Source organism: Haplochromis burtoni, unplaced genomic scaffold (assembly GCF_018398535.1).
Source record: "Haplochromis burtoni strain Fernald_Lab_line unplaced genomic scaffold, NCSU_Asbu1 Contig_98, whole genome shotgun sequence".
NCBI classification, from domain to species: domain Eukaryota; kingdom Metazoa; phylum Chordata; class Actinopteri; order Cichliformes; family Cichlidae; genus Haplochromis; species Haplochromis burtoni.
In genome coordinates, this window is record NW_024582459.1 from 726,750 (window position 1) to 746,577 (window position 19,828).

At 40.4% G+C, this 19,828-nt stretch overlaps 1 protein-coding gene across 3 annotated transcripts in view; it reads left to right on the top strand.

The window, feature by feature from the left end:
• The window catches only part of plxna4 (plexin A4), a 242,618-nt gene that overhangs the window by 141,634 nt on the left and 81,156 nt on the right, over positions 1 to 19,828 (top strand). For all 3 annotated transcript variants that reach the window (XM_005927188.3, XM_005927187.2, XM_042222942.1), the window contains exon 5: positions 8,008 to 8,108. In XM_005927188.3, the coding sequence (XP_005927250.1) occupies positions 8,008 to 8,108 (101 nt within the window). The remainder of the gene's footprint in view (positions 1 to 8,007; positions 8,109 to 19,828) is intronic.

Genomic DNA, 19,828 nt, shown 5'->3' on the forward strand with positions numbered 1-19,828 from the left:
GTGATGTTTGTTAGTCTGGTTTTATTTCAGGGTTACAGAATTTGCCTCTTGTTGCCCCTGATATTTTCTCAAATGAAAGTACATGAGGGCTCAGTCTTTTGTGTTTTCTCTTGATCCCCCCTTCCGTTCCATCTGTATCCCATTTCTAACTGTATCTGACTCCCCATTGTCATTTAAACCAAGCACCATCCCCCAATCTCCCACTGCCCCCATTCCCCCCCAATTCCATACTAGTAAAGTAATCTGTCATCCCTGCCTTCCCCTCATTAATTCAGTGATTGGCTGTCCTTTAATTGGATCTTCTTTTCACTCACACATACGCACACATGTGCACACGCGCATGCACAAGTCATCCTATTAGTGGGCTAAATAGGTGTTCTGGTATAAAGGGGACAGTTAGATTATAGAACTGGGTGTCATTATGGATGCTAAGGTTGCAGTTTGAGTGACAAGGGCAGGTCAATCCCACTGTTAATATGAGCTGGTAGCGTAGTCCGTTATTATGTTGCTATTCTGTTAACACTGGTTCATCTGTCAACTACACCTGGGTAGAATGAATGAGGAGGTGTCACTGGATCTCCGGGATCATTTCACCATTAGTGAAAGGGAGTTGAAGTGCACACCACACAGCAACATTTTTAGTAAAAGCTATAAATGTATTCGTTGCCCCTCTGAAGTGATGAATTGTGACTAGTTCTGATATAAAAAGCTTATTTTAACGCATACATTCTTTCTTTTCCATATTTAATAAATAAAGGTCATCCAATCAAAGAGAGGGATCTCGTTGCATTAATCTTGCAAGCTTTCCATTAATGGCTTTGGTGAAATGCACAGAATCATAACTTTGAATTATAATAAGAATATGGTACATGCCCACAAACACTACGGCTAAGTCTGTGGCCCTGAAACTGTGATCTTTGTTTGACTCGGGGAAAAATTAAATTAAATCAAACGAATGTGTTTTGAATTGGAAAATAAAGAAGGCAAAGCTGAAGCTAACTCGGATCTTTTTTTAATGACTGAAAAATTGTGGCGTGTGGTGCGGGAATCTTTTTCAGCTTTTGAAGTGGTTCATGCCAGAAAAAATGCTGAGAACCACTGCTCTAAGTAGGGTTTTATGTCAGTTGGAGTAAAAACAACTTGGATCCAATCAGGAGAATGTAATTTCTATTAATATGATTTTAATGGCAAAGCACATTAGTCAGCAGCTGACTGTGCCGAGCCTTGACATGTGTTTGAGGGCATTCGAGAGCTGTTCCAGAGGTTGTTTGCTGTGTCTTTTTCTTTCAATTCATCTTTTAGTGTTCCCATAGCTATACCATTACCCTACAGCAAACACAGCAAATGCATTAACTTATCCTGCCAGCCACTGAGCTGTGAGCCAGTGGTTAGATTGTTTTCTGCCATGTTCCTAAATTGCCCTCGTGCTTGGGTATTTCTTTTCCCCACCTATACTAAAGCTTCTCATTCAGCATATAAACCGTTGCTGGAAAGTGCTGTGACTTCCACGCTCATTGTGCTAAATTATTTATGTTCACCGTAACAAATGTAGATCTGTAAGTGTGAATTATTGAAAATGTGTACCATAGTGGGTGAGATCGTTCAAAGTCAAATGGATTTTTTTTTTTTACCCCCATCCCCCCCAAGGGAAATCCGACAAGCCAATTTGTAGAAGTATTGCGCCTTTGCATCTCATCCAAGACGTTTAGTACAAGCGTCCTTTAATTTTTGTCAGCAGGAAACTTTCTACCACATCTCTTGGAGTTTGGCTTCTCTCACCTCTCTAGTGTGCAGATGGAAGTTACGAGGGTGTTTAGATGTGCATATTATGTTGTGTCCCAGTTTAGCTACAGGCACATTGTGGTCTAACAAGGCAAGTGAAGAGAGCTGATATGTCGCGATCACTGCTGCCTGACAAGCTTCTGAAAAATGTCAATAAAGTGGGGCAGACAAGATTGGAGCGAACTCTTCCCTGATACAAAGTCCCATTTTTAATGTTACCCCGTTCTTCTTTCTCCCGTTGTCTCACTTGTTAACTTTTTCCCTGTTGCAGTATGTTTCTCAGTCTGTTTTCACAGTCTTGTTCAACTAATTTCTGCAAGGACATCACTAAATAAAAGAAGACAGAAATTCGATTTTTTTAAAAAAATTGTCATTCAAGTGAGTCACCATCATCTCTGAGCGTCTTGGCTACTGGATATAGTCCAAACAGTGCACTCCTTCTTCATGATACAGGCCTTATTTTATCCAAGGGCCCAATGATACATTCTGTGCAGATTTAGACTCTGTGCAAGTACTTTTTTTGTGTTTACTGACCAACATGTCTTGGTTCTTGCAGTAACTATGTACAGTAATAGGACAACATTAGAATCCATCTTTTTTCGCCTTATCCAATTTGGGCTTGTGGGGGTGTTGAAGCTGTCATAAGGCGAGAGGCAGGGTACACCCTGGACAGTTTGCCAATCTGGTGCATGGCTAATAGAGAGACAGACAAGCATTCATGCTCACTGTAAATTTAGAATTGCTAATTAACTTAACATGCATATTTTTGGCCTGTGGGAGGAAGCAGAATACCTGGAGAGAACCCAAGTAGACACAAGGAGAAAGGCCCTAGCCTTGATACGAACCCGGGACCTTCCTCGGATGAGGTGGCTGATATGATTTTGCTTTTTGCCCTTAAACCTTGGTTCCAAATGTAAGTAAGCATAAACTAAACTGTTTCAAGCTTGTTCACCTGCTTTTTTCCTCTCTTTGAATGGAGGGCTCACTGTCTTTGGAGTGATAGGATAAATAAAAATGATTGATTGTAACAGAGTCATTTGTCTTAAGCTGACAATCCTGACAGTGCAATAGATGGCTTTGTCATTTAACCTCTGGAACGTCAAATGAAACCGATATTGAACCTGCAGCCACTGGCCCGCTCTGTTAGCTGAGTTTGTGATATAATACCATTGTTTGGTGGCTGATGGATTGAGTGGGACGTCGGCTGTGACGAGGCAGTGGATCGTTGACGTGTCCCTCGCTTCATTTGACTTTAACTTCAATCCTGCCTTCATCCAGCTGGAGGTGCGATACAGAAAGACAAAAAAAGGAAGTCACACTGAAGCAAATGAAGCATCAACTCACATTCTGCGTTAGAAGAGAAGAACATTCAGGATTTATAAGGCGAAGTAAACAAGAAACAAAATGCTGCTTGACCACTTGGAATAAATGATCAGTAGCTTTACCCTGGGTGGGTGTGGGTGTATTTGAGGGGAGTTGTAAACTTTAAAACAATACAGATGGTGGCATGCACACGGGCACTGCTTTGCTTTCTTCTGCTGTAAGAAGCAATACATCGTTCTCAAATGCACTGCAATGTGTTGGTTTGAAAATAACCAAAAAGCACCACATTACTTACATTTAGCACATTATTTCTTGTTAATTTCTGCTTCCCAGCCAAAAGGATTGCCAACACTGTGCTGAACTAATGAACAAACTCACACCAGGGAAGGAGAAAAAGACGAAGCTAGCCGGGAGGAAGAAGAGAAAAGATAAGAGAAGTTCAGTGTGCCCTACAGGCTGTGAAGCAGGATTGGGCTATCACTTTAATTTCCCTCTCTCTGTTCATTTGGAGTGGTTTAGTTTAGCTGCAGGTGGAATCCCTGTTTAATTACAAGTGGAGCGGGCAGGAAAAGAGTGGGATAAAGAGAGGAATAGAGATTAGGCTGAAGAATTAGTTGATAATAAAAGTCTCTGCCGATTTAATAAATGATCACTTTCCCCATTGCAGGTTGACTTGGATGCCCCTGGCATTGTGTAAGAAGAAGGGGAGTCAGAGTAAAAGAGGGAGCAAAGAAAAACAAAGACAGTCTTTCCTTAGTGGAATGATTAAGGTTTTAAAGTAAAAATTTGAAGATGCAAAGGCCCCCACCCTGACACCCCAATTCCCTTGATACCCATCTTACATATATAAACTGTATATATAATTTGATGCCATTGTGCCACCACAGTAAATGATCAAGTGCGTCTTCATCTTCCTCCCCACACATTAGGGTATCAAGTACTTCTGTGATCTCTGCCTTTTTTAAAAAGCACGATTATGTTCAGCAGCCTCCATCTCTCCCTATTGTGAAAGGAGGGAGAGTGCAGGGTGTAATGGCTGTCATTTACTCACCTAAAACACGGAGGGAATTATAAATGCCATGCACCCCATCCTTTGTATTTATCCCTGCTGATATGATAGCACGGTCATAGTGGAGAGACTGCGAGCCGTAATGGTCGTCTCACTGGCAAAGCCCACGAAGAAGATAGCATGAAATGAATGTGATATCGAGATGAGAGGGACAAGGGGTGCATTGGGTCGTTTAGCCACCAAATCCCTCAATTTTTTGATAAAAGAGGAGACAAAAGTATTGCTCGCTAAAGTGTGTGTGTGTGTGTGTGTGTGTCCGATAGAGGAGCGAAGCTCTGGAGAGATGATGAATGTATGATCTTACACACCTCAGAGCATCTGAGTGACAGAGACAGACAGATAGAAACAGAGGGAGAATGAATGATATCAGGATGTGTGCTCTGGAACAGAGGAGCCACATCGGCACCCATCATTTTTGCCATGCTCTGAATGGTGGTGTGTGTTTGCCTTTGTTTGTGTGTATGTTTTATCTGTTCAATAAAACCATCTCCCCAGATGCAGGCATCTGAGGCGTTGATAGGCATCAGGAGGTTCATTCCATTATAATCGAAGTTTAATTCCATGTGAGGTTTTTTTTGTGTAGGTGTATAGTTGTGGGCGATGTGTGTATCAGCATATCTGCCACTGATGAAGTGTTAAATTGTAAAGATACAGTGGCATCTTTTGCTACAGTTCTGTCTGGGTGCTTAGTTTCTATGGCAGATCACAAGGTGACAAACCACTTGATGGCGTGTCACGGCCACGTAGATGACATAAATACGCACATGCACCGGCAAAGAGAAATCGTGCTTTCATATACTCTTACGATAAGGCTTTTTGGAGCTGAAATCCCACTATAGGCTATCACAATGGCCTTTCTCTTTAGTGACTTAGAGCTTATTTTAGCTGGCAGTGGGGCGAGGCAGTGCTGGATTGCAGGAGGAGGTGCAAGCCCGGTGGAGAGTGACAGGAAAGCAGGAAATCTATCTCGCAAGATGCACCGTGCAATGACGATCAGTGTTGAGTTTGATCATGTGCACACACCATTTCTCCACTATCTCCCCGATTCCATCTCAAACTCATTCTCTTTATCTACCTAATGCAAATACGCCTCTACACAGTAGGGAGGGCAAAAAATACTAGCTATTTTTTTTTCCCCCAGAGCAGACACAAGCTTAGCACACAGAAGTGCTTTGTCTCTAATCTGTAATAGCAAGCTGGATTCCTCTTGACTTTGACAAGGAAATACGCCCCCTCTGAATTTATTCAGCTGTGTGTGAATCTGTTTTAGAATGTGTGTGTATGTGTGTGTGTGTGTGTGTGTTTGCAAGCGAGTACGCTATTTATAGTACTTGCAAAGATGCATAAATGTCGCGAGAAAGAGAACGAACAATGCACTAGTATGTTTTTTAGAGTTTCTCCGTCATGTGTCACTGCATGACTCCAGTAGTACTGTATGTGGATGTCTGTGGTTCTTGTGCATCAGTGTGCATATGTCTTGAAATATGACTTCCACCATCAGCGTGAGCAAAACTGACTTGACTTGTGTGGGTTTTTTTTTTATTATTATTATTTGAGAGAGGCTGTCAGGCAGAGATGTGCTGTGTGATAGTCCAACAGAGAGAACCGCCGTCAGTGGCAGGCTGTGCTTTAGAGATACCACTAGGCACAGGCATTTCTGATCTCTTGTTACATTCTGTCATGCCCTACATTGCATGGTTTAATTATGGTCCTTTTCATACCCTCAAATATGGAATTTAGTCAGTAAAATGTGCTGCAACGACATGTATAATTACATCTCATATATCCAGAGGTACACAGAGAGAGAGCAGTATGCAAAACAGTTTGATCCTCAGTTCATATTGTAGGTGGTTGATTTAAGACCTAAATTACATCAGTACTCACCATGACTGCATTAGTATTTGCGAACAGGGCATTAAATCCATGTTTTCTTTAGCAAGTTGCGCTTGAGCTGACCTCTTACTCAAACTTCTCTATCTATATTTTTGTAATTCTTTTTGCTATAAATGTAATGTCTCTCAGGTATCCAGGATAATGGGTTTAAGTATTCAGGAAAGGTATAATAAGTCTATTGAGTATTTTGATGTAAGACTTACTTTTGTCCTCTCCATGATACATCTTCAGTGAATCACTCAAAGAATCCTTAATAAATATGCACTGGAGAATCCTGTAATGGTAAAGGTGTCCTGGCCCTGCCCCTGAAGAGCCAATTAAAAGCTGAACAGGGCACCATATGAGTCAGTCGTGTTGCACATGACACATGCAGCCCATAGATTCAATTGTGTGATGGCAGCCATACCTGTACTTGTTAAAAATAGCAAACATGTAGGATAGAATATTATTTTTCTTGTCTAATCATATTCATAGCATGAATTAGCATGACATTTGTGGTTTAGTTTGAGGAGTCGGTTAATGAATATAACAGATATGACAGCATGCATTTTTATATCTCATTGGACATTGCATCTGTTTTAACTGTCTCCCTTTTCATTTAAATAGTACAATAATTGCTTGGGGGTGTTACCAAAGTGACTGCCAAATTTTGAGACTTTCTTTTAACTAGGTCCAGTGGTTTAAATCATACAGTGGATGTATACTATCGCTGGGTGACACACAGTGCTAGTATAGCCTTCTAGTTCCTTTATGTTAAGTTGGTTTTAAAATAAAAGAAACAATTTTTTAAAGTTTCATGTGAGAAAAAGTTGAAGAAACTCAACTTGGGTGTTAAAAGCAAAACCAAAATATTTGTACCTTTCTTCTAACAATTTTTTTCCACTGTTTTTTAATAATTCCAGAAGTATGCAGGCACACGTGCACCCTTTTTACCCACATCGGTCCAACACCGACGATGTTGTCTCTCTTTCTTGGCTGTCATCACAGAGCAGCCTGAGTGACAGCGGTCATCTACCAATGACGGCTCATTTATCAAAAGTGCCAGCAACACCTATTATTGCACCATGCAGTTACCATGGAGACAAGAGGAGGGGGACAGCCCGAGATCTACCTCAGCTTTGCCCCTTGTGCTCGGTCACTCATGGCCCATGCCAATCAGTGCCAGTCAATGCCACTTTGAATTGGCAAGGCTATACATCATAATGGATGGACGGCTGTCCCAAGTGGCCAAGTTTCCCATATGGAACGAGGTCGATTGGAGCAACGGGGGAGCTGTCGAAAAATAACATTTTAATAGAAATCGGTCATGAAACTAAAAGAATTTATGTGTGTATACAGTATAGTGGGTAAAACTAGTGCTTTAGATGGGTTTGTTTTTCAGGCTGTTGCATAAATCAAGATAAAAGGAAGGCTTTAATTGAATCTTCCACATCTTCATGATGTAATTGTGTTTAATAGAGACAATTTACAACTAACATAATTGTTTTAATGATCATTTTGTGTTGATCTGAGTCATCCTAGATGGAAATAATAACTCTGTAACAATATATTATATATTATGTTTTCAGTAAAAGGCGTTACTATCACCGTCACCTCTGCACCTACACTTACCTCGACCATACAGCAGACAGATACTGCTGATTGCAACAGCAGTATCGCTGATCTGAAGAAGCTGTCTATGACACCATTATCCAAAGATTCCTGCTCACTGCACTTTCTTATTTGATGTCTTGAAAATGTATCATTATGTCTCTCTGCCAAAACCTGAACACAATGTTTCTGTTTTGTTTCAGAATATTATATATCACTTTCACTAGTTTCAGGCCCTCTCTGTGTCTTGTGGTAATGTTCTCCTTTTGGTATTTCTACTCATCCTCGCATTATTCATGCAGCCACACAGCTTTCTGCCGTATGTTAATGATATTTGTATCTCATTGCAGCTGTCGAGGATCCCAGTGGAGGCGTGTGGTCAGTACACAACCTGCAGCGAATGTCTTGGATCCGGAGATCCCCACTGTGGCTGGTGTGTTCTGCACAACATGTAAGTCCTGTTAGAACTCTCTCAGACCTAAACACACATGCATTTCTCTCTTTCCTGCTTACCCCTGATGCATACAAATACTGTATTTGCTCAGTTGCTTCTCTTTCATTTGTTATGCCTCCAACATACCAGACATTTTGAGGGTGTTTTGGGTTGTTAGACTCCCCTACCTCTATGTGGCGCCTGGGTCCATGCCCAGCATTCCATCCTTTGCAGTCTTTTAGCTTTTAGGGACACCTGAAGCCAGCGCAGGCCAAGTCTCAGATTGCTTTCCTGGGGAATCAGCTTTTTGCCAACAACCCCCCACCCCACCCTTTAGATCCATTACCAAACCTAACCACTGGCATTGTTTACTACCCCTGAAACTAGAACCTGGTGAGAGCATAGATACTGGTGGGCACTGCCAGTGGGCACCAAGCCCAGTTGACGCTAAGCAAGTGATAGCTTCTTTTATTGTAGAAAACTGTTGAATGACATCTCCAAGATTAGTTCATTAAAAACAAATGATTTACTTTTTCTTGCGCCCTGTTCCCCTTCCTCTTCTCTTTTCTTATTGCTCCTGCTTTTAAGACCGTCTCCCTCATTGTTCCCTTGAAATGCACAAGCATGCACACATAGATAAGCACAAATTCGCAAACACCCCAGCTGCTGTCAAACCCTTGTCCCTCAAGATGGGAGGGAGATAGTGCTTGCTGTGGGCAGGGAGATTTCCCACTCCACTGTAAATTGAAAATTGGTTTCTTGTGTTGGTTCTAGCCCTGGGGTAGAGTGTGTGTAAATGTGCGTAGGTGTGTGTATCAGTGAGACTGAGTACATTTAGCACCTTCATCCCTGCTGGCACTGGGAGGACACAGTGAGGGCAGGGTAGCAGGGTGAGTGTGAGAGGAACATACTGAAAGCTACAGAGAAGTGAAGATGGACAGATGAAGGGAATAACAGATGAATGGCAAGGTCATAAAGAGAGAGCTAAGGGAACAGAATAGTAACGAATAGATACTGGCAAATTCTAAGAAACACTCAAGGTATCAAGGATATCATGACATATTCAATGACCAGGGAGTGAATGTGTCTGAAAGGAGGGCGAAAAAGTATCTGTTTGTGCAACAGAACATAAGAAATAAAAATAAACGATGCACATAGGATGCAGCCTGTGAACACTCATTTGAGCGCCACATATTAGAAGTTATAAGCAAGGTCACACACATATATTAATTCCAACCATACAGTTAATTTCTATCACGATTATCAATTCACTATGTGTGGTAATATGTACTGTTTAAGTATGGATTTATGTGTGCTTACAAACCCATTAAGACTTTTCGTATCCTAACAGTCAGAGGAAATGGGTGGTTACAGATTGGTCTGTCACACTTAGCCCTTTCAGCTCACCTCTGTCTTAACACACACATATAAGCCACGAATGCTCACACACAAGCCCTTGTTGCTTGAGAGTTAGTGTCAAGTCACCGAAAACAAGAATAGAACCCAAAGAAAGCGAGAAAATAACCAAAGTGCCTCTTGAGTCGATCTCAGGTGTCTAGACGTTTGACCATCACAAGGGCAGGAAAAAGAGATTACAGGTGTGCTGCGTGCATGCGAGTTTGTTTGGTGTGTGAGCCTGTGCGCACCTATCAGCACTCACACATTCTGTCATTTAGACAGCCCGGTAGCACACAGCCACAAAATGTAAAATGCACAACCCACTGGGACTGATCGACCACAGGTTCACCTTTCTCAAAGTCCATCCCCCTTACCCAGCATGTGAATTCTTAACTTGGTCCTGGTGTAATTGAAACCCCCCCCGAGTTCCACCTCGACCACAGGGTAGACAGGACTTTATACTCCTGCCACAACCACTGCTGTTGTTTTATTAGCCTGTTAATTTATTTATTGTATAGCTCCCTAATTTACCAAATTTAGGCCTCAGCGCCAAGGATAACTTCATATTCTTTACATTATTGCTGTGTTTTTTTCCTAACCATTGAATTTTTTCTTGATTATGGTTGAGAAAATTGCAAAACAAAGTTTAATAACAGACTTGTAAACTTCATGTTAAAACAATGGAGGATGGATGTAGCTGTTGAGTATATTTACTAATTCACCACAGACAACTAATTACTGACTGCTGTGCATGGATTGTGCCGTCGCTCATGCAAATATGCGTGTGTAGATACAAATGCATTACACACCATAATACTCTGTGGTCCACATAAACATGTTACTTTTAATGGTCTCTAGAGGATAATTGGAAAATAATTATGTGTCTGGAAACATAAAAATCCACTGAGATGACATGGGCTTGAAAATTATGCTTTGAAGGTCCTGAAGCATGTATGCAGTCTGTTAATATTTGTGTATGTATCTTTCCACTCCTTCCTACCCACTTTATTTAATGTGAGGTCAGTAGTAGTGCAAAGCCATTAACAGGCTTGATTCACAGCTTGATAGATAACATCCCAGCAGACCTCCAAAAAGAAAGTGTTTACACAGACACATGGCCAATCTTCACATTTAGCTGTAGTTCTCAATAAAATGTAATACTTTCTCGAGAGTATTTTTAAAATGTCCTTTTTTCCAGTTTTCTATATTTTGAATAGTTGTTTTGTATGGCCGCTTTTCAATTATCCAAAACAAAAAAGGAAGCTTTACAAGTTAAACAGGCTGAAGGATAAAGAAAGTGGGAGAACTAGGGTTTATTTTGCAAGGTAGCATGACTGTTAGCCTGTCCTTGTTGTGTAGGTCTGGTACACTCATACACAAAAATGCACACATGGTTGATCCAAAGCACTTTTCTTCAGGCATCTCAGCAATTGAAAGCTGAACTGTTTGATATTCGGAAGACAGAAATGTTTAACGTTTTTCTTTCCGTCTTCACCCACCTCCGCTTTATTGTCTTGGCTGAACCATATTTCTGTTGTAACACAAAAAAGGAACAATTATTGATGGATAGCTGCATGCAAGAGTCGATCAGTGGATTCTGAACATAAAGTACTGTTGCTCAAAGAAGTAGTTTAGTCGAAAAGGACTGATGCGTTGTTTACTAAGTATACAACAGCTCAAAACTGAACAGTAAAGCTTGCACATTTTCAAACACATTTTCTAATTGTGAAAGCTGTTAAATAAAACCAAAACAAGCCTGTATAGCTTGCAACCTTCGCCTATCTGCTTGTATGCGGCACATTTACTAAAGTAATGATTTAACGACAAGCACAAAATCCTCCATTTCCCTCTGTGACCGGTCACAAGTCCTGCTCAATCATAGAAGTGATTAACCTAGCATTATGACATGAAGTGAAAACCAGTAAGCTCCGTAAGCGAATGACAACAGTTAAATGATGTAAAGCCTCAGGAAAAGTCTGCAGGGAAAAACATAAATATAGGAATATAGAGCTTGTGTGTTTGTCTGCCTTCACACTCAATGCAGTGCTATCCTGTGAAATGCTTTTTCCTGGTCTGGCCAAGCCTGAAGATATTTTTACAAAGGATGAAAGCAGGCACCTGGCCTAGTACACTGACAACAGACCAGAGACTTGAACACACATAGCAAAGGCCTAATAACATATAGCAAACGTATAGCAAAAGGGCCGAACCAGGAAGAGCTCAGACTCATACACGGTCTCCCACCCACACTCACTTTGTGCTGGAAAGAGGGGTGTTCAGTGGAAGGATAGCAAGCGGTTCCTCTTCAAAAGTGTTCTTCCAGATAGTTTGTTTTTCCAATCAACCTTGAAATCACCTCACTGGTCCGAGCAAAAGCAGAATTGCAAGCTCTCTTGCTCTCTCTCACTCCCTCACACACACACCCACTCTCTCTCTCTCTCTCTCTCTTACACACACACACATACACACACTCCTTCTCTATCAGCTTTGCCTTTATTTACTCTATAGATCGGTGAGAGGAGCTGTTAGAGAGAACACCAGGGGAAGAGGAGAAAGGCAATCAATATTACAGGAGAGGAAATCAACAGGAGTGGATGGTGCACCTGTGTGTGTGTGTGTGTGTCTGCTTCTCTGATAGCAGTCATGTCCTTGACATACACTGACCATTTGTTTAGAAAGACAAATATCTTCAATAATTACTCACATGTTTGACTTTGAATGCACACGGCTGCGTGAAGACATATGCTTCCATTTATCCTACTATTTGCAAAATCCCTTAAACCCCACTATATATGTTTAGATCCATCAAAATTTACATCAGACACCCCCCTCCCTCGCCCCTCCCCGCGGGGAGGGCTCACTAAACCTTGAGCCTCACCTGTCAGCTAAACAGACTCGGCCGTCTCATGCCATCTTCTGCCAAGATGCAAAATGTATGCTAATGCCTGTCAAACTCAGCAGGTGAAAGGAAAGTTTTGAATCGAAGCAGCTCCTCCTTTTCATCTTTTTCTTTTTTTCCCCCCTACTCTTTTACCATTGACATTGAATACCACACACTGTCAATCAGGGGAAAGCCTCCTACAGAAGAGTGAGCATATTATAGGCTTCCCGTATCCATATGGGCAGAAGCAACCATAAGTGCATTCCTACATGCATGCATTACATGATTTATTCTACGCTGCAGAGTGAAAACATTTCACTTTCAAAACAAATCACTTTTAAAAAGATTTATCTTTAAATGTCAGAATTTGACAAATTAGTCAATACTTGTTATATTCAACCGTGTTTAAACTGGTTTTTTTGGTACATGCTAGTCTGATAGGGCTTATTAAGCTTTCTGTTACTTCCATCCACACATCAACCCTTCCAAGTAAAGCAGAAGCACTTCTGCAGGGAGCCAATATAACAAAATGTTACAGCCACGTTGTGGTTATGTTACCCCCTGTAATGCCAGTCTGTCAGCTGTCAGTTTTGTAAGTGGTTAACTACGCTGTCAACACGCCTATCGTGCATGACAGCCAGACAGATTGGAAACCATATTTGGAGAAGTACCATTGTCAAAATGAATGTCATCATATTTGGCATGGATTTTGAGAATATCACACATTCCTCTGTGATATCAGTGTCAATTCGAAACAAGTCGTGCTAATGTTGAGATATCTTCACATTAATAATTGGTTTGACATATCTCAATCTCTGCTTTTGGCTGTGATATTGGTAATATTCCCAGAGCACTGAAATCACTCTCTCCTTGTCACTTTTCTCACTTTTTCATTTTCTTATTCTCCTCCTACTCTTAACTCTTTCCAATATCACCATTCAAATTACACTCCATCTCCAGCAGAGTTATCATACACTATATTCTTCCTGGGCACGTTCGTATGTGTTACCGTTACTTCCACTAGTCCATTTACAGTGTGCATTTTTTATTTATTTATCATAATTTTAAATGTGTTTTGCTCTATTTTACATTTTTATTTTTGCATATTTTTGCCCCTTTGATCTGTGTCAGGTGTGAGTGCACTACACAGTACTATGAAAAAATCTTGAACAACCCTTCACTTCTTTATATTTTGTTTCAATGGAGCAAGACTTCCTTGTCAGTTTTAAAGTGGTGTTGTTCTTCAGCCTTTCTCAAAGTCTTTTGAAGTTGGTGTCTGGCTGCTTTTTCCACCCATTTTCAATCCAGTCCTTGTGCCTGACTATTTGAAGGGGATTTTGGTTTTGGTTTTTCTTAAAGCCACTTAACACTCACGTATGAATCATTCAAGCATAAAAAAGTTGCTTAATTCAAGAGATGAATCATTGTTATTTCCACACATAACAAACAACTTTGCAAAGCTATTTTAAATTGTATTTAACACATTGTTGATACCAGCCTGTCACAAAAACATAATTTGTTCTCAGTTGCTTAGTTAAATGTATATATATTTTTAGATATTTTTAAGAAAAATATTTCTCCTTCTATGCACCGGTCTTCCTGAATTAGTTGTTTGATACTAATTTAGTTATTAAATGACCATAGATAACATTATATGACAGGTATAAAAACATTATTGCACTAAGAAGGTATTCCCAAAGCGTTTTTAAACAAAACTAGAAGTGCCAGGTCTAAACTATCTACAGCAGTTTTAAAGTAATTTCCTTAAGAAATGAGGAAAGAATGCAACAAAGACCTGACACAGGTCCTAGGAGATGCAACTCCTTTCAACTGACCCATCTACTTTTCACTGAAGCCTCATTGAAAATGGTCTCAGTGGAAGTGTGTCTGTCAAGAAGCCCATTATAAAGAAGGGTAACCGGGAGAACAGGATGAGGTATGTCAAATTAAATAAGAATTGGATGAAAAATCAGTGACAACAAATTAGAAATTTTTAGTTCAACCATCGTTAATATGTACGCAGGTCAAGAGAGAGGTACAGTGAGTTTCTACAGCCATCTGTGGAGGCTAAAGACTGTCATGGTTCGGGAGCTGCATTTGAACCAGTGGTCCTGGAGCTCTTGTCAAAACTGATGGAATTATTAACGCAAAAAAGTAACTTCAGATTTTGCTCTGCCATGTAACACCATCGAAAAAGTATCTGATTGGCAATGGCATAATTTTTCAGTGTGACAATGGACAGAGCCCAGACCACAAAATTATTGAAGCAGTGTGGGATCATCTTGACAGAGAACAGAATAAAAGGCAGCTAACATCTAAAAAAAAAAAAGGTTGAATGTCCTTCGAGAATCCTGGAGAACTATTTCTGAAGATTACTTGCTTGTCTAAAAGAGTTCAGGCTGTATTGAGAAACAAAAGTCATCATACCAAATATTGTTAACTAAAAAATTGTTTACATTTATATATTTGAAACACTATCCCCCCAACAGCTTGTGGGGATAGGTTAATTGATTAATCCAAATTACCCATAGTTGTGAACGTGAGCGCGAATGGTTGTCTGTCTCTGTGTGTTACCCCTCCGACAGACTGGTGACCTGTCAAGGGTGTACCCCGCCTCTCGCCCTATGACAGCTGGGATAGGCTCCAGCACCCCCCACGACCCTGAAAAGGATAAGTGGAAGCGAATGGATGGATGGATATTTGAAACACTAGTTTCTAGTTTACAAATATTTTTAAATAAGTCACTGCATCTGTTTCTAATTTTGTGAGCAAAACATAAAGAAATCAGAGATGGCTTGGGATTTTTGCACACTAATGGGAATGGGAGTTGTAATGTCATGCTTCTGGCAATAGCCAGATGTCATGTTCTAGCTTATCAGATAAGGTCTGTCAGTACAACCAGTAGTAAATCTCTACAGGTAAACTGTGATTATACTGGGGCACCCTAATGAATCAGTGGACCCAGATGATACTGCTACTAAAAGTGTCAATTTGCTTGAAACTTGTAAAGTTTTACAAGCCCACAACTTATATTGTCTTTGGAGTACCACTATGTTTCATAGTAAATGAAGGATAACATAAATCTAAATGCTTCTATGCAGTTGTATGCCAGTGTCCCACAATCACGTCTCCATAAACAGTTGTCTAAGATATGTACATGTGTTTTCTTTGCAAGCTCCTTTGACAACATATGTACAAGCTTATTAGGCTGATACAAAAAGTTCAGGAAGTCATTAGTAAACACAAAATGGCTGATAAAACTTGCAAGTCATGCTGCAAGCTTCTTGCCCCTTCAATCCTTTGTATTCCCAAGACATCTTTGGTGCTGTCAAACGAATAACCTTTTCGGAGGGAAAAGCTAATTGGCAGATCCGTTGAACGTTTTTTCTCTCTCTGTCTTTCTCCCCTCTCTCACCCACACATTAATTCTACACCACCGCTACCTGTCGCTGTGTTCACAGCCATCCATTACCTCAGTATGCTCATTACTGTGGTATGCCACACTAATGCTAATTAAACTGCAGTGCCACAATTAGCATGCCGCCATAGACTCATTGTGTTTGGTTGCAATGACCACTAACCTGCCCCTGGAGGACAGCTCTAAGTGCTTTGAAATATATTGTTAGCAGGGACAGTGACTGTCAACACAAAAACAAAGTTTTTGCAATATTAAAAGGCATCAAATTTAGCAGTTGGCCTAACACCTTTAAGCACCTTTAGTTGCAGTGTTCCCAAGATCAAGTAGGCTGAAATTCTATTAATTCCAATACATCCCTTTATTCTTTTTTTTACAACAGCAGTGATGTTATGCAGTCTAGTCTCTTTTAGGGTTGCACTCAGAAAGCAAGTCTCAATGTAATATAATGTGTCCCATGATAATGATGGCACCATGATACAAATATTCAGGAATACTCAATATACTCTAAAACAATTATCCAATGTGTCTCCTGGTATCTGTGTAATTGGAGATGGAAAGGCATACAAGACAAGATGACAGTCAAGAATTATTTGATTATAGCACTGTGGTGTCAGTGTCTGTGACTGTGCGTTAACACTATTATGTAATTCATATAATGTCTCACATCTAATGATTTGTGTCCTCCCCCCGCTGTCTGGAAATTATTGGATGAAAGCGTGTAGAATGCCTGCATGCTTTAAGAACAGTATTCAATATTTGGCACCAGTTTATCCCAAGAGGAAGTAGCACAATATATGAGGTGCATAAAGTTGTGCTGTTCTCCATGTGCCTGCACTTCTGCTTTTTTAGAAGTCCCGTTTCAGTCATCTCAGAGTTCACAGAACTTTTTGATTATGCCTATGAGGTGTATCTATTTTGTGAATGTGCTTGTAAATATATTTTGTAACTGAGAGAAAATGGAGTCTTTATAAAATTCATCTTCTGAAAAGTTAGACTGTATGAGCATATCCAGTCATTGATAGGACTCCAGTGAAGGGAAATGGCTAGAAAGTCTTATTCTTGTATCATATAGATATAAAGACGCGAGCTATTTGAGATTTGTTTCAATCACTTCTTAATGCACTGCTAAGATCAATGTTTAAGAAGTTGTACCCAGTTTGTTAAAGTCCTAAAGATGACTTGACCAACTCTCAGAGTCAAATGTATGCAGTTGTTTCTTTGATCTTGAGATTCTTGGATCTGTGGCATTGCTCTGATGTCTGTGGCCAGGGGAGGATGGCCACCCCCTGTGTATGGGCGACTGATTTCACCCCTCACCTCTTGGTGGGTGCGAAGGGAAGTTGAGGGGAAGGGAACAAGGCCAAGAAGTGACAGGGGCATCAGGACGGAACGGAATTCTGCACATCCCAGTTCCCTCTCAACTGTCACCATCATTGTGTGAAGACACACACACACACACACACACACACACACAAAAACCAATCTACCTAACCCCAACACACATCCGCAAGCAAGCACACCCACTTTTAAGTCCGGACCATTGCTCACTGTCACCTTTTGTCACTCTGCCACACACAGGGAAGCACAGACACTGGGAAATGGACATAAACACACCCTCATAGTGGTGAAGGTGTCTTGCCTTTGTCTGGCAGAGCATGAACCAGACACAGGAACTGACATAAGACTGAGAGGATTGAATGAGAGACATGGCAAGAGTCAAAGGAAGTAAAGATATATGGTGATGTATTCCAAGTGATGAGGTAAACTGAGGAAGGGAGAAAGAGGTTGATTATAAATTCACAGCGAAAATGAGGAGGGATTAGGAATCTTCTGGTTAAGTAAACTAAACTCTGTAAGCAGGTAATCTTGATGAGGATGTGAGGGTAAACACACACACTCACAAGCACACACACACACACACACACACACACACACACACACACACACACACACACACACACACACACACACACACACACACAGACCATATGAGAGATCACCTCTGGGGAATAGTACTCAGGTAAATCACTTCACATGTCCCGTCACATAGCTGTTTCTATGGCAACAAGAGCTAAGTCACAACATAATAACCTTGTTATATAATCCAACGGTAATCCCTACTGATGTTTCAGCATTAATGTCACCAGTGTGTTCATTTCAAATCATACACTGAAAGGCTGAATCGCTTGATCTATATTTAGTCTTGATATATTAGGTGTAATTAGCTGATTTTAGATGACTATATGCAAAAAAAATTGGTGTATTTGCTATCCAAATTTGGGATTGTGGGGTATGATTTTTTTTTTTTTTTTACTCAGTAGTTGAGCCATATTTTGTGCTCTTTTGTTCATGCATACCTCAGATGATGAGCGTGCTCCTCACAGTGAACAAAGCCAGCTATTAATATGCAGCATGGACTAGCTCCTTGTTAGCTCAAATTGAGACTAGGCAAAAAGGAAATGTTCACAGTAAAGTATGAGATTGTGTTGAGAATATGCAATAGGCAAGACCATTTCAAAAGCTGTGCGTTCATTTTAAATATGTCATACATGTACTTGTTTTGTCAATGTTCCCAGTTCGAAACAGCTTTGTGACCGTGAATAAACACACCTTAACACCCCAGGCTGTATATCGACTGCCTGAATCAACAGTATCATATGCCCCTATCTATAGTTGCACACATGAAGGAAGATAATACAATGTACTGTAGATAAAGATGAAAGCTGAGTGCATTGTTGAAACTCCATTGAAAAGAACCATGCTGTCCCCCTTAAAGGCAAGTATGAAAACATCAACATGGAACCTAAAGCATGAAAACACCTCTGGAAATACTGTAGATGCACAGCAATAGTAAACTAATGCTTTTCTTTGTCTGGGCTTCTATTTTATGAATGCCAAGTTAAACTGTGTTGATGTAATAACAGGACAGTGATATGTGAGCCATTTCAAAACCGTTCCAGTATTGGCTTTTAAATCCATCGCATATTTTTATTCCATCTAAAGTATCGCATTTGCTTTGCTCACTATGGGTGCTTAAAGATGATAATCATAAGACTTCCTGTGACAAAGTAAAAAAATATAGGTTTAAAAAAGTGTAACATCACTAATTGATTACTTGGTTTCTGCCTTTCTCACATGCACTCAGCTAACCAGCATACCTGGTATGGTCTAATGGCATTATAAGGGCCAGGAGTCACATCAAACACGATTAAAACGACAGCCTAATAAACCTGTCACATCATGTCACCACCGCCTGTTTCTACCAGGGGACTGTTTGTTTGTTAGTGTGTGGAAGTGAGAGAGTAAGACGTTGTTGCCGTGTCTTTTGACTACTGCTAAATTTGCATAGCACTAAAAGTCATGGCAGAGAAACAGCTGCTCGTTGATGCCCGGAGGCCAGGGCTGATGCTGCCAAATCTAATCACCGCCTAGTGCTAGCATCTTTTTTGGGGGGGTTTTGTGTTATAAGATTTATAGGTTGTTGGAGGAATTTGAGCTAATGACACCCATTTAGAATATTGGTGACGTCAGCCTCTCCTTTCCTCACTTTTGTTTTCCGGTCATCCATCACGAATTACATTTGACGCTATTATAGAATTTAATATTGCAGCGACTTTATATCCAAATTGTAAGCTTTGTGAGCACTTTGGTATCACGATGTTTAGCAAAAATATTTTGTCATCAGATAGTCTTTGGTGGTCACATATTAAAGCATTTCTAACTGTTTACATATTTACGGTATGCAGTTTATATATACTTTAATAGGTTCTTTTAAAAAAAAGTCTCATACAGCTTTAAACCTGTGCAAAGGAGCAGTCTTACTGTATAATTTTCTACTCAGTTGGTGTTCTTGCACCAGTGGTATGCAAAGGGGATAGCTCAGAGATTTCTAGACCTGGGGCAGAGATTCTGCAATTTCTGTGTCTTCAAGTATGGCCTTATAAAAGACAGATTGTGTGTGTGTGTGTGTGTGTGTGTGTGTGTGTGTGTGTGTGTGTGTGTGTGTGTGTGTGTGTGTGTGTGTGTGTGTGTGTGTGTGTG